The sequence below is a fragment of the Penaeus chinensis genome, chromosome 22 (assembly GCF_019202785.1).
Source record: "Penaeus chinensis breed Huanghai No. 1 chromosome 22, ASM1920278v2, whole genome shotgun sequence".
Taxonomy (NCBI): Eukaryota; Metazoa; Arthropoda; class Malacostraca; order Decapoda; family Penaeidae; genus Penaeus; species Penaeus chinensis.
In genome coordinates, this window is record NC_061840.1 from 27974284 (window position 1) to 27990318 (window position 16035).

Consider the following 16035-nt stretch of genomic DNA (forward strand, 5'->3'; position numbering starts at 1 on the left):
GTCCACCCTCCTGCTTATCTGCGCTTTAATGGGATTTGTAGGCCTACAGTTGGCTTACGAAGGCCATTCAACGCTCGTTTTTACACGTTTGCGTTTGGTTTATTAGGAGCGTTCGTGACACCGTGAGATCGGCGCGCTCGGGTTCTGCCTGCGGGTGTCGGGTATCCGTTGGGCCAACCATAGCAACATAGCTCTTGTGGGCGGCGCTTCCGGTGGCCACCCGAAGAACCTGTCCGACTTGGCCCGCCGTGAGAATTGTAGGGTGGCGCTGAGGGAGGGCCGGGGAGGGGAGGGCAGGGGAGGGGAGGGCAGGGGGCGGAAGATCAGCGAGAGAGGAGGTGAAGCCACTCTGCGGGAAGAGGGCGAGGAGAGACCGTTTCGCGTGTGGCGGAGACTGACGTGCGCTATCTCCTCGCTGGCTGGGCGCTGGGGTTTTGTGCTTGCAGCCTTTGTGCCTGGGTGCTTGGGGGCCGGGCGTCGCGACCTTGCTCTCATTAGGCGGAATGAGTTGGCTACGTGTGTTGAAGTGACATGTTATGTCACTCCGAGTGTTCTCTTGAGACGCCAACGCCAGTGATCCCAGTGTTTAAGAAGTGAATTACAGAGCCGGGCATCCCCATTTTGCGAATCTAGAGAAGACGATGCCCCTGAAATACCGAAGGAAGAGAAGGGGTCCCCAAGCATGTACAAGATCCCTACTTTCTTTCTCGTACAAGTCTCCTAATTCGGCTCCGCGCGCCACACTTGCTCCCTTTCTTTATGCTAATACCGGACGGCGCACGTGAAACAGAACCGCAGCCGGCATAGAGCATAGTATAACCCATGATAGCTGAGAGTTGCACGGCACCCTTGGCGAGATCGGTCTGTTTGCGCGTCGCTTCTTTGGCCCGAGTTGAGTTGACGGTCGCGTGGATGTCGCCGCTGGAATGTATTTTCAGTACTGCTCTTCCGTGCTGATTATGTGAGTCTGTGTTTCTCGTTTCTGAAGATTAGTCGTCCTTGGAGAATTGGCTTTTGTATGGAACGATTTACTCAGGATGGTAAATACACCAACCACACGCAACGAAACAATAAACGGAACGTACCAAATCGTTCCAGTTACTCTTTCAAAAGGTAGAGAGAATAGAAAGGGGAAAAACAAAAGAAGAACGAGGCGTCATGCTGTTGTTACTCCATCGTAGCGAATGAGATTTAAGAAAGGGTTACGTCACGAGGTACACTTTAGTTTCGTATCCACCTGGCGACGTGGTCAAGGCAGTGGAGAGTGGGAGCCTGTTGTGCCCATATAAGGAGTGGCATTGGCGAGGCTGCTGATCGGTCATTACGTTGCGCTGAGTCCATCCGGGAGTGTTTTTATTTTTTATCTCTCTGCGTCTTTTGGCAAGTTTTTTTTTTCCCTTTTTCTTCTTTTTTTAGCGGTATGTTTTTTTTTTTTCTTTTTTTTTTTTTTTTTTGGGTGGTATTTTAGGAGGATCATGGAAAAGTGTGATATCTTGTGGCGGGGAAGGTGGAGTTTAGCTTGACGTTCCTAATATAAGCTGTGTCCAAGATGATTTTTGTTCACGTACAAAAGAAGAGGTTATTATCGTATTTGCTTTATGGTTCCCCAGTGCTAACTATTATGAGGCAGAGGAAACCATAAAGCTATAGAAAGGGAGTGGCAAGGTCAACATCGCAGTTTATTACGGAAAATTGTTCTGGTTTCTTCTGCGTCCTGAGCTAATAGACTGGTGTCATTCCACGCTCGTACTTTTACTTGAGTTTTTACGTCTGTAGGAGGGAATTATTATCAGTTTTAGAACACATGTAATTTGAATTAAAGAAATCGAGGTAAAACCTTGAAGGATATTTACAGGACTTTGATGAACACAAACTTGCTCACTCGTTTTTTTTTTTTTTTTTTTTTCCAAATATGTATTCATTTTTCAAAACCCATACCCGAATAAATAGCTATTCTAACGACGATGCTTGTTCTCCCGCAGATGTGTGTCTCGAGATGGCAGCAGCGGAGGAGGACGGACGTCGCGGCCCAGGCTCAACAGCTCCTCGGATGTGTCTTCACCGGACCCCAGGCGGCCCACCGTGCTCAGACCGCCGCGGCAGGTAAGGTCGAACGAGGGGAGGGGGAGGGGGAGGGGGACACTGAATTTGGACTCTGGATTTGGACACGCACGCGCAAACACACACACGCCCGCGCGCACATTCACACACATTCACACACACATTCACACACACATTCACACACACATTCACACACACATTCACACACACATTCACACACACATTCACACACACACACACACACACACACACACACACACACACACACACACACACACACACACACACACTCTCTCTCTCTCTCTCTCTCTCTCTCTCTCTCTCTCTCTCTCTCTCTCTCTCTCTCTCTCTCTCTCTCTCTCACTCTCTCACACACACTCACTCACTTACTCACTCACACACATACAATTTTTTTTCTTCTTTTTTCTTTCGTTTTCTTTTTTTTTTGAGGGAGGGAGAATTCAACATTTATTTAGTTATTTACATTTAAAAAAAAAATTAATGAATTTTATATTGATGATATGATTAAGGCTTATCTCTTTAGCAATGAATATTAATCCTGAGTTGTTTTATGTGAATCCCTCCAGGGTGGCTTGTCCGAGGGAGAGGGAGGTGGAGTCTGCATTGACCGCACTTCGTATCACTACATGTGCCAGGATGTCACAGCCCTCAAGACCATGCTGCTGCGTCTCAGAAGAGTTCTTCAGGCTGCTGACACCATAAATCCATTTGATGCCAATCTACGGGTATGTGGCTGGTGTTTTTTTTTTTGTCTAATGTAGTGTGAGGTGATGGGTTGATGATTCCTGGTATTTTTGCAAAAAGAAAAAAAAAGAGAAAGAAAGAAAAAAAAAAATAGGTCCTTGACTTTACTTATTAATCTGTATGGTGCTCTTTGTTCTCGATTCATTATATTCAGTAATGTAGAATGACTATCATCAATTCTGGAGAAACTCATTGCTTTCATCAATTTCTGTATAATTTGTGAACTCTTTAAAGCATGACTTACACCTGTGCATTACTGAGTTTTGATATTTATTTTCCTCTTTTCCAGAACTCATTATATCTCAGCCTAGCCAGCAGTGACTCTCCAGGAGGCTGTGGTATCAATGGCGACAAGGATTCTCTTACACCATCTGTGATTGAGCTGTCCCAAGAAAACATAGACTTACGGAGACAAGTACGCACTCCCCTGCTTTTCTGAGCCTTGTTGTTCTGCAGTGAAGTGCAAACACATTTTAATCAAGTTGCAACTTTGATATAGAATCAGTTTTAGTAGGGGAAAGACAGCAAATGAATGAGAAAGATTTTAATATAAGTGAAGTTTGTAGTTTTTATGCACTAAGTAAGCTTTTGCTTTTGCTTCCTTAGTACAAATGTAGGTAAGAGTAGTGGTTAGATTGAAAAAGCCAAAATGCACCTTCAGAAAATATTTGATTGTTCACAAGATGTTTCTTGTACGTTGCAGGTTGTGCTCCTGCAGCAACAACTGGAAGAACGAGACCGTACCATAAGGCTCTTACAACAGCAATTAGCACAGAGTTTAGCGAGCCAGAAAACGACTTGTAATCCTACCGATGCCGAAGCCCCAACAAACACGGTGAACGCTGCCACGCAGACAGAGCGTTCCTCCCGTCCCACACTCACTGGATCCAGCCTCTCGCGAGCGGCTTCCATTGACGATGGACTTGGACCAACTGTCAGGTGAGGCAAGAGTGGTGAAGGCTGTTCAAGTGTATCACGGGTTTTGTCAATAGGTTCCATTCACACTTATACTTTTTGTTAATTCTGGCTGAAGGGGATTATTTTGCTTGTTACATTTAAGTGGCATATCTTACCCCAAGAAAGAAAGGAAATAAGGGTTATTACTGTGCATATTTTTTTCTGTAAGGCTGTGGCTTTTAATGATACTTTCATACACGTTTCTTGATAGTTTCTTGCCAGTTGCACCAATATAGCCACAATATCCTTTTTTCTCTCCCCCATAGTTTTTATAATTACAGTATTTGTACACATTGAATATAGTTAGAGTTTTTAACATTTTTGTTTTGATAATTTCTTTTTAATGACACACTTGTGTACTAGCTTCACATCACCAAATCTCTAAATCCCTTTAAAGATAAAAACTTAATTCTCTTCCCACTATGAAGTAGCACGAGGATTAGAGACCCCAAAATAAAAGCAAAGCCTCTTTGTCCAGAGTGATTTGGGCATGAAGAGAGGATAACTTCTTTCAAACAGATGTAGAGCCTTACCCAGAGGGATCACATACCTGTTTCTAGCAGTATTGGTTAAGTGGGTGTAAATAAATATGCCAAAAAAATTGTAGTGTGAATAAGATTAGCTTTATGGCCTTAAACTAATGCAGTTAAATCTGACTATGTGTCATCTCACTCACAAGCTTCCGGCTGGGCAAGGTAAAGTGTCCATCTTTTGTTGATGTAGTGCTTGGCTCTCTCACCCTCTGCTCTGTCCTGGCACTGATCTCTGTGCCAACTACATACCCAAATCTTCACTTGCTGCAATGTGTGCTGCAACGTTGACTTGCATTGTTATGTGTTATGTTTTCAAAAAGAAAAGTTATAAATGTAGGGAAATCTTGCATCCATTTTGATTTTATGCACTTTATAACATTAATGGTTTGTTGATGCTAGTTGCTGAGAATCTAGGACAGGGTTTAAGGAGCATATTTTGTTTGAAGACTAGAGAAATAACCTTTCTCTTATCCTTAATTTTTTATTGATTTATTTATCTATTTTTGTTTATTTTTATTTATATGAATTATGCACTATGTCTTATACCACTGATTAAAGACCTGAGATTGTCTTGTAACTTCAGTTTAAAAAAAAGGGGCAAGAATCCTGTGTAACAAGGTTTGCCTTCAGCTTTTTGCATTGCATCAGACCTATGCTGCTACACTCAACTACCCTTGTGATTCCAACACCAAAGCTTATGGCATTGTGTATATAAGTTCTACCTGTCTTTGTGTTACAGAGTATTGTCTTCCACGTGAATCATAATGCTCTATCAGTATATTTGTTTTTAATGGAATAGACCATTTGAGTGAGGGATTTACAGTGTATTTGTTTTTAATGGAACAGACAGTGAGAGTTAGAGAGTGAGAGTGTGTGAGTGTGAGTGTGAGTGAGAGTGAGAGTGAGAGTGAGAGTGAGAGTGAGAGTGTGAGTGTGAGTGTGAGTGTGAGAGAGAGAGTGAGAGTGAGAGTGAGAGTGAGAGTGAGAGTGAGAGTGAGTGAGTGAGTGAGTGAGTGAGTGAGTGAGTGAGTGAGTGAGTGAGTGAGTGAGTGAGTGAGTGAGTGAGTGAGTGAGTGAGTGAGTGAGTGAGTGAGTGAGTGAGTGAGAGAGAGAGAGAGAGAGAGAGAGAGAGAGAGAGAGAGAGAGAGAGAGAGAGAGAGATTGATTAATTGATTGATTGCATGTGCATTTGGAGAGAGAGAGAGAGTGCATGTGTGTGTGGGTCTGTGTACCTGTGTCCATGTTTTTTGCTCCTGTATTATACATAGATTTACTTATGTATAGCCCCTATTTGTGCTATAAAATTTATAAAATCTCATTAATAACCAGTTTTGCATCTAAATATATAGACTAAATATATTTATAGTACAGAGGTATATTTATTTACATTTATATTGTTTATTTATTTATTTATTTACCTATTTTTATAGGGTGAGAAGAAAGAAAATGAAATATTCAGGTATTAACTTCTTAACATTTTTACAAACTCCTCTTTTATTAGAATATGTATGGTAGTTATATATATACATATATATATATTTATTTATATATATACATACACATACACATACAGATATATGTATATATCTATATATTTTCATGTGTATATACATACATATGTATGTGTGTCTATGTGTATATTTATGTATTTGTATAGATTGTAGTGAATGCTGTTGTTGCTTGTAGGGTCAACAAAATCATTTTAATCGTGTATAATTGATTGAAGTATTAGTAAAGGGATCCTACAACTAGAGAGTTACTTACAAAATCTTGGGTATTTTTATTGTTTTAATACTCTTTGTATAGAATGATATCTGAGATATTTAGAAAATTAATATGGATTTGGCAGTTGTTTTGGTTACTGGTTTCATCTTTTTTTGTGATATCTGTTGAGAAAATTGCAATATGAATTAAGAATAATTTTTGAGTAATAATTGGTAATTCCTTGGACAGAATCAGCATATTGTCTTCATCTCATTGAAGGATTTTGAAAACTGTCCATTTTATAACATTACATTTAAATGTACTATTTTATAAATTCATTATGGGCATAAGATTCATAATAATATTTTGTTTTCTCCTTACAAGTGCCTTTAATAGGTGCTGTCTTGCTAATTACAAAAAGGTGCTTAATCCATTTACTTTATATGGCTATATCTGTTGAAATGGGTTTACAGTGCAGGCCATTACTAAACTGAGAGATTTAGAACATGATTTTCTGGAATCGCACCATACACTCACATCAGTTGATTATTATCTTAGCCTAATTGTAACACAATGTGACCATATTTGGAAACCAATTCTTGTTTGTTAAACTAATTGAATGAAATTAATGAAATTAATCAAAACAACTCTACTCATCACCAGATAATCTAAGCCTTACTTCTGTTTTTCTTTACCTGCTCATTAAACTGAACAACTATGCGATTAAGCTCCCCACATATATACTAAACTAAGTACTATCCAAGTACAGACTTTTAAATAAACTAATTTGATGATTTAGTTATGGGATGCAGTAACATATCAACCAGTATGTAAAACACAACACACTTTTTATATGAGTAATGAAAATACAAAAGAGCTGATCCTGCTGTTCCTAATGGGGTCTGATCACCATGACATGCTAAATAAATTGAAATCAGTCATGTGCCTTTGTGGTGGGTTTCAGTGGAGGAAACATTGAATCCCTAGATCACTTCCCTGGGTCACAAACACCAACACTTATCAAATCTCGTATTGGGTTTCAATCGATATGGCAGCAGGAAAACCTGATAGAACATGAGATGAACAAGTTAGGGATAGATGAAAGTGTCAATGTCAGGGCAGCAATTGTAGTGTGTCCATAGGTAAAATAGAGGCACTGCCTTAAGCTACATACCAGCAGCTATGCACCATGAATTTTGACTTTCGTTGTCATTAACAGCATGCAGTGAGATACTTTGACTAATAGAATGAAGATTCATTACCTCAGTACATTAAGCAATACAGCATTAGGTTCAGCTCACCTGTATTTTATCCTCCAATCATACTTCTTAGTTATGTTAACTGCAACATATGAGGTGATATACTTTGATAATATTGGAGAAAAAATATCAGTGAGGAGCATGTAAATTTTGACATTAAAAGATATTTTGAGATTTTTATTTTAAATTATGCTGTATTTAGATACAGTATTACTTTAACTAAATTAATTTCACCAGACTTCGCATTACATTTTGAGAATGGGAATAGTTGCCCAAGAGATAAAAAGAATGAATACATAAATAAGTTGTGTTGCATTTTTTTTTGGTCATTATTTATTTGTCCTTTCATTTCTTTTCTTTTTCTGTTACTTACAAATATATATATATACATATATATACATATATATATACATATATATATATATATATATATATATATATATACATATATATATATATTATATATTGTATATATATATATATATATATATATATATATATATATATATTGTATATATATATATTGTATATATATAATTTCATTTTCCAATTTATACGAAAACTCAGTACTAGATACCCTTTGTAAGTTTTGAGTATGTATTGATATGAGATGGAGTCTTAGTGTCTTATCAACCAGCTTGCCTGTCACCCAAGTGCAATAGGTATGAGTGAGGCATGATCAAAATGTTTAGACCATCTGTATTGGGTTAAGCTGTGAACAGGGTTGGTTCTGCATTAATTGATTTCTCCGTTTAGAGGTGAATTTCTTGATGTAAAACTACCATATGAGTGTAAACCTATTTTTGTGTATGGTAGGTTTATATATTCTAGTATCTTAGATCAGTAGTTATTTTTTATTTTAATTGAGATTCATATTATAAGACCTAGTTCTTTTCATTAGTTTTCATGCACTGGTTAATAAGTTTGGAGGATAAATAATTATTTTTTATTTTAATCATATATATTTATATATGAATTTTAGAGATATGTAATACAGTATTTTAAATATATATTGTATACTGAAGATTGTTCATAAATAAAGCTATTATATTTAAAGTAAAATGTTTCTTTGATATTGTTTTATCAGATGATAATAAAGACTATCCTAAATATTGAATTTCATTTACTAAAATTTCTCTAACATATATCTTGCATATTCCTTTTCCATGCTAGCAGGTACACGTTGTAAGTATTTGTCATGTGCATTGGTTTAGTTAGAACCAAAATTTCAGGATATAAATAGTCTGGGTACATTCATCAATCTTTAAACTATGGTCACTGTAAGATTATTAAGAAATACTCAAAATGGCTTGTGACGAATGAAGATGATTGTATTTTTTTTATGTATGGTCCCATAGTCATATATATTTGTGGATATTAAGGGAAATAATTTTGAGACATCATTTTGATATATGATGTTGAAGATTGAGTTCTTTTACTTGTTTTTTTCAAGTTGAAAAGAATTTCCAATAATGCTTTTTCATTCACCTCAACAGTTCTGAGGGTGAAGGTGATTGTATGGGTCGAGGACGAAGCACATCAGCACCGGAGCATCGCCAGCCCAGAGCAGCCAGCCAGCCACCGGCACTTCTTAACCGACATCCTACTCAATCATGATCATCACTTGACATGAAACCAACTTGCTATGACACAATGCCAGCTACAACTATCACCTTTCACTGATCCAAACTCATACCATAATCAACATGGACTTCCTAGGTTCAGTGAATCTGTTACCTATTTTTATATATATATATCATAACCTTACTGACTTTAAGCTTGTTGCTTTCAAACCACCTAAAGTAATGCTTTACCAGATGTACGACTTCCTTTAAGACTGTGCTACTGTCAGAGGCACTTCGAAAAGTTGTATAATGTACTCAAGAGGTGCAGTTTGTAAACTGCTGATTTAGTTGTGAAATATTACATGAGAAAAATATACAAGATAAAAAGTTGAATGAAAAATATAGATTCTTCTATGATTAAACATATTCATGCTTTTGGGGAACTTTTAGTGCCACAAAGTAAAATGTAAAACATGGAATGAGCTTGGGTTACATATGAATTGTGTATCACTTAATCCTAATTGACATAAGAGCAGCCTTCCGGTCTCCTAACTTTGTGATACTCATCATATCTCCTCTGTGTTCATTCATGCTGAAAATTGAAAGCAGTCATTGTTTACACTTATTGGCTAAGGAAAAGTTAATAGTTGAGTGGTAGATCTATTGTGGGGATTCTTACTGTAACATTCTTATGGAATATACAAAAATCTGTTATAGATGCTTAAACCTTATTGCAATGTATATTGGTTCTGCAAGCAACTGTTGAATATAAGTGTATTATACTGGTTCTGAACCTACATAGCAACATTACAGATAGGTAGCAGACATTTAGCTGCTAACAATGTGTTGTAAGCTTCTGAAGTAGAAGTTGTAGACAATAAACTATACTAAGTAGAATATGCCATATTATAACTGGTGTAAGCAGTTTTCATAATTTTTGAGCAGCTTTACAGAGAATGGAAGCACAACTTACAATAGTAATTCTCCAGAATAAAAAAGCTGTTCCTTTACAGGATAGTCAAAGAACATGGAGTCTATCCATCAAAGCATGACCAAGAAATAAACTTATAATCATATGAACTGCTTGTGATCAACACTTCTTGCTGCACTGCAATGAAAGCTCGCCATTGATTCAGTGTAATTTATTGTCATACGTCAAGTCACCCTCAAGCATAAAATATTCCAAGGCTGCTCTTGCTTGTCCAATAATGACATGTGATAAAATCAGGGTTTGCTGACATGTGAAGAAGCTACAGTGTAAAATTAAAGGTCATGTATTACCAATGCTTTTAACTTATTGACATAATTTTATTATTTTTTATATATAGAACTTTATGCATTCATAGGATCACTGTATATAAACATGGACATGTACTTTACAAAAGGAAGAATTAGAGATTATTTGGTACATGTTGAAAAGTAGTTCCTCTCGTGTCATAATGTCAAACCCTGAGGTTATCATAACTATATAACATTTTTATGAGTGTCTTTGCTAAAATTTAAGCTTAAAAGGACCAGTATGGGAGCTACAGTATGTAGATATGATTTTTTTGAGGACATGACTGGTTAAAAAGTCTGTAAATAGGAAATATATTTATTGAAGTATTTATACCTCATGATCCAAATTCACATTCATCATTTGCCTGCAGGTGAGTTCAAGATAAGTAACATTTGATATGATTAGCTTAGACAAAAATACAAGGTTAAAATAAATACCATTTTATTACATTTTGTTGCATACTTTAAGGATTTCATTATTTTTTCTTTTTAAAGATCTCTAAAGTCTGTTGCTCATCTGTCCTGCAAGCATTTGATGGTGAAACCAATGCCAAAGAACATGAACTATACTTCTGATTATGTTTTGTTATCATTTTCTTTAGGAACTGTGATGTTTAGTTTATGTGATAGTATTATAGATTCTATCCAAAAAAAAATGTGAACATTCCATTGTCTTTATCTAAAATGGTTGTCCATATTTTTCAGTTTTGTTAAAGGTTTTCAAATAGGCGTACACTTAATGTTGGCTGTAACTTGAAAGTTGAAGTGTACTTTGTCATGAAACAGTAACAGAGATCAATATTTTATTTAGCAATGTTTTAATTTTTTGTTAGGAATCCAACTATTGTTGGAATTATTAGGGAAGATGATGGCACATGTATGCAGTGTTGTGAAAACAAGTGCGTGTGAGCACTGCCACTTGTGCTTAGCTTCAAATTTATCCAGTGGTTGTAAATGCGCTGACATGCCAACTTATCATAAATATATACAAACAAAAATAGTTTTGGCTTTTAATATCCACTTAACATCGTCTTGTTTCCATCAAAAATGACCAACTTCAATAAATGTTTGTATAAACAGATTATGAAATATTTTCAATACAAGTTTTTTTTTCTTGTTTCTTTTATCCCTCCACATTTCAAATATACTGGATAAAGGGATGTTAATGTAATTTTAACCTTTAATTTCACAATTATTCTAGAATCAGTCACAGAACAGGTGACATGAAAATGCATGTATGCCTGATGACTTAATACTTTGGAATTTTGTCTTCAATGTGTTATGCATCAGTATTTCAGTTATAATTTTATACATGTGAAGTTGTGAATATGAAAACAAGACTTCATTTGATTTTCCTAAGGATATCATGTCCCCAATATTTCCCAGAGTAAAGGGGGTCTGTGATTTTTGTTGTTCTTGCACTATTCAGCCTTTGTACACACAAAATATATTAAAAAGAATAGAAATTGATGAAAATACAATATATTGTTTGGTCAAAAGTTTTAACTTTGCAAATTAGAGCAGCAGTAGGAACATAAAAAACAAGTCCAAGGCTAAATTGGGAAAAAGGCAACTACAGTTAAAACAAAAAATATATATATAAATTTAAAGTGCATTCATTTTATCTGACTCTAAATTAACATTTGATACTGATCTTTTTTAAATCACTCTAATACTGTAAGTGTGAAAATGTATTTGATAGAAAATCTTAAGAACAACCTAACTTTCTTTGTAATAAATTCATGAGCTGATTGCGTAACATATATTTTCCTTCTTTTTTTTTTTTAGGTCTAATTAAATAACATTAACATAATCAATCATACTTTATTACAGGTACACACTTTAAATCTCCATCCCACTTCACTAGCAACTTTCTAAGCATATTGCATATAATTATTCTGTATTCCACTTGGAAGACTTGACAAGAGCAGGCACATATTAAGCACTATATAAAAAAAAGCTTTACAAAGTATAACAGTAATACTAGCAGTTTGGTCCTTACACACCAAATTCAATCATACTTTTGATAATTTACAGGTTTCTGTACAAATTCTTAACTCATTAAACTAAATAGCTGAACGACTAGATTCACAATATGGCACAACTGGATAGTTTGGCTCTGGCTAAACTTGTACATTGATTAAAGAAATGTGGCTGCCTCGGTGAGTTTATTGAATATATTTTATTATTATTAATATTTTTTCCTTGAAGGTCACAACTGATACCGATACCTTCTGTTCTTGATGTTATTGCTGCATCACTGGTAACTATGACGCAAACTTGTTCCACTGCATGACCACCCAGCACCAGAATCTGAGTCTGAATCCTGACGGTAACGAGACCTTCTTCTGTAAGCTTCAGTTTCACTGGCTACTGACAAAGCTGATCCACCAACGCGTCGTCTCCAAGCACCAGATGTTGCACCAACCCCGGGGAGAGAAGATAGTGAGGCAGCATGTCCTCTTTGATAGGGTCCATCAAAATTGTTATTGAGATTCCCAAATCGGTATCTATTACGGCCAGGAGGACTGTCTCCCAGGGAACTGGATGAGCTTGCTATTCCTGAAGCACCTACCAGATGTCTTCGGAGATAAAGTAACTGTTCTTTGCACTTCTGTGTTGATGTACGTATTTTGGAAGTCATATAGTGTGGAGTGTATGCTGAATCTGGAGCTGCAGTTGAATGGCAAGAGGACCAGTGACTGTGTGTTGAGCAGGTGTGTGCAGATGGCCGACAGTGGTTATGTTGAGGCTGGTGAATAGGGGATACACAGCAACATGGTGAAAGTTCTCGACTGTGCCCAGGGCTGTGTGGTCCAGCGGTAGGCAAAGATGTCGTTGATAAATATGGGGTTGTATTTGGACTTTCTAATCTTTCGCAAAAAGGTGTCTTAGCGAAGTCTAGTGAAGAATGATATGCAACTTTAGCTGCGTGTCTGTGATGATGACTGTGCCCATTATCAAGAATCTGCGCTCGCAAATGTCGTTTCCGCGCACTGAGTTTAAGCCTTTCTTCGAGTTGCCGACATGATTCTTCCAGACGGCGCTGATGCAGAGAGATGTACTTCTGACTGGTGGCACTCAAACGATGCCTGTGACTTCCTACAATTCCGTCACTTTCTAAGTCTCGTTCTAAAGTTGTGTGAGGTAAATTTTGAAGGCTTGCCCTTAAACTGGACACTGGAGAATCAAATTCGGATGATGAACTTTTGTTGCTGAATCTGCTTCCACTTCGAGAATAATGTAGTGATGAACTGTCATAGTGACCGAGAATGCGATTGATGCGCTCTCTCTCATGTCGGAGGTTGTTAATTTCTTGGGAGAAAGTTTTTCCTCTTATTCCTGAACCAAGTGACGATGTATGACTACTAGACAAATCAAAACGTCTGGCACTTCTACGGTAGTTTTGAGGTGGTTTCCTTCCTCCACCATCTAAATTCTCGACATCACTTGAGGATTCAAAACTAGTCTGAGCCACAATTGATCTCATTTTCACATTGCTTGGCTGGTGTTGGTCAGTTTGTACCGCAACAGAATTAACCTTCTTACTTTCAGGCAGTCCTGCTGGGCTGGTGGTGCCATTGGCTTCTTCAGCTACTGGAGCAAGAGCAACTCTCTGATTGGGATTTGCAATCTGATGGTGTAATACCAAAGACGTTTCAGATAAAGTTTTTAGTATGGTTCCTGCCTCTTTCATAACCTGTGAAAGCGCTACCCAGGTGTGAGAAAGGCCTTCTGCACTGGGCAGTGCAATATCTCCCTCACTTCTACACCGCAGTAATTGTTGATTCCTGTCAGAGGACATGATTGAAGGTGCAGTTTCTGTTGCCGGTGTCGTTGGTGCTGACATGATGTTAATGGGGCTTGTTGAAATCACAGACGCAGTGTCATCTGATGGAGAACTGCAATATGAAGAGCCAAAATGTTTCTTTGATATCATTCTAGTTACAGGTGAATTTGTCAGACTATTTGGATCTTGCACTTCTATATTGCTGTCCAGAGATTGTAAGATACCTCTTGAGAGAGGTCCTTCAGATGTTGAAACTGCAGTTGATACAGAAGAAATTTGTTGTGATGATACTACACAGGATGAAGGAAACCCAGCTGATGACATGCCGAATGGTGTCGGGCCTGAAGGGGAGAATCCTGACGCCAAAGAAATGTTTGATGATGTAAACAGATCTGAATACTGGGAAAATCCTGAAACAGAGTTATCATCTGTAGATAATGATTTCCCAAATGATAGAGACACACCAGATGATTGTGAATCATTCAGAGATGGAGAATTGCTGGATTTTTTTGAAAGGCCTAATGAAGGTGGTCGACTTGTTTGCCTGAACTGTTGACGGACTTTTGAATAATCTGGATCTTCTGTAGAAGTGGACTGCAATTCTCTTGAATTTGCTTCTGGCTCTTCAGTGCTCTTTATACCCTCTGTTCCAGTTTTGTTCACACGATCCCGTATGTGTTCTGGTAGCTGGAGTGAAAACATCTCTTTCAACTTGGACCTTGGCAGTGGAATGTCATCACTATCACTTGAAGAATTCATTGCAGCTTTCCTGATTGTCCTCAGAGTGGGTGTGGTTTCAGATGGATGTTCCTCTGAAGGAGACTGAGGTGATACGGGTGAAGGTGGCGTCTGAGGAGGGGGAGTTGAGGCTATAGGAGCTAAACTAGGCTTTTTCATTATGGACTTTGGTGGCAAAACTAGCTTTGCAGATTCCTGTGAACGAATTTCTGGAATTTCATCAATTTCTAGTGCTCCACAACCTTGCAGGTCTGTCCATGATACTGATTTTTTGTTAAGTTTTTCTGGGGTTTGGCGACAATGAAGCTGTGGTGAGGACTTGCTCGACTCGCCTGACATAACCCGGATTGTTGTAGAAATAACTGGACGCCCCAGGATCATGCCCTTGAAGTCACACCAATTAGCCTGACCGAATGTTGGGACTGGTGAAGGCGATTTGGCAAACACATCATCGTCACCAGAACTGCTTGTATTAATAGTCTGTTCATCAGCATCTGTGACCACAGCTCTTCTGCGAGATGCTTCAGGAACTTCTCTTGAATCAGTTTGTTCACTATGGGACTTAACTGTTATATGACATCGGTTCTGTCTCACAGTACTTGCATCCTCAGTTATGTCATCTTCATCCGATTCAGCAGAAGAGAAACGCCTTCCTCTGGCTAGTATATCTTCCAGTTCTTGTGTCACCACTTCCTCTAGGCTACTGGTTCGTTGCATTTCCGTTTTTTGCTTAGCCACCTGAATTTTACTTAAATTCCAATACACAGAATCCAAAGATGTGGAGCGAACAAGCCGGCCACATTTTGCCTTGTACAAATCAAAGAAATGGGTTTGTTTTAATTCAGTTGACGTATCAAAACTCAAGCCTACATGCGATAAGTCTGAGGAACTGCGGTAGTTTGAACCATTGGACTGGGTAATATTTGCTTGTAATAAATTGTCCTCGGATGGTCTCTCGTCATCTGGATTCATGAAGATGAAAGTGATACTCTCATCTGAAGCTCCCCATTCATCACTCTGGTCATGTTCCATGAGGAATTGTCCCCGCCAAGCTTCAGAAGTAAGTTTCATTTTTGGATTGTCTACGTTCTTATCAACCACATATGTCTGCTTATCTTCACGGGTGGCTGTTGATGATTTAGAAGAGGAATTTGACACAGTAACTTCAATTCCATATGAATGTTCTTGTGTAGTACTGACCTTTTTTATATTATCTTTTTCTTTTTCATTGCTCTTTAATTCTGTTATCTTAGATTCCAAAACATTCATATTCAATGTCTTTCCATATTTCTTTGTTTGATGTTGCTCCTGTTGATTCGAAACAACTACAGAACTTCTAGTGCCAAAACCTTTTAATAAACCAGTAGTTTTGGACTCGATTTCCT

The 16035-nt window shown here is 37.7% G+C and overlaps 1 protein-coding gene across 8 annotated transcripts in view; it reads left to right on the top strand.

The window, feature by feature from the left end:
• Positions 1–11122, top strand: part of LOC125036875 (mucin-3A-like) — a 186939-nt gene extending 175817 nt beyond the window's left edge. For 5 of the 8 annotated variants that reach the window (XM_047629801.1, XM_047629793.1, XM_047629794.1 and 2 more), the window contains 8 exons: positions 1983–2103; positions 2649–2807; positions 3116–3241; positions 3530–3765; positions 4463–4478; positions 5747–5775; positions 8453–8464; positions 8776–11122. In XM_047629801.1, coding sequence (XP_047485757.1) covers positions 1983–2103; positions 2649–2807; positions 3116–3241; positions 3530–3765; positions 4463–4478; positions 5747–5775; positions 8453–8464; positions 8776–8896 — 820 coding nt within the window. In that variant the 3' untranslated portion in view covers positions 8897–11122. The remainder of the gene's footprint in view (positions 1–1982; positions 2104–2648; positions 2808–3115; positions 3242–3529; positions 3766–4462; positions 4479–5746; positions 5776–8452; positions 8465–8775) is intronic. The other 3 variants (XM_047629799.1, XM_047629800.1, XM_047629796.1) reach the window with 3 other exon arrangements.
• The last annotated feature ends 4913 nt before the right edge of the window (positions 11123–16035 follow it).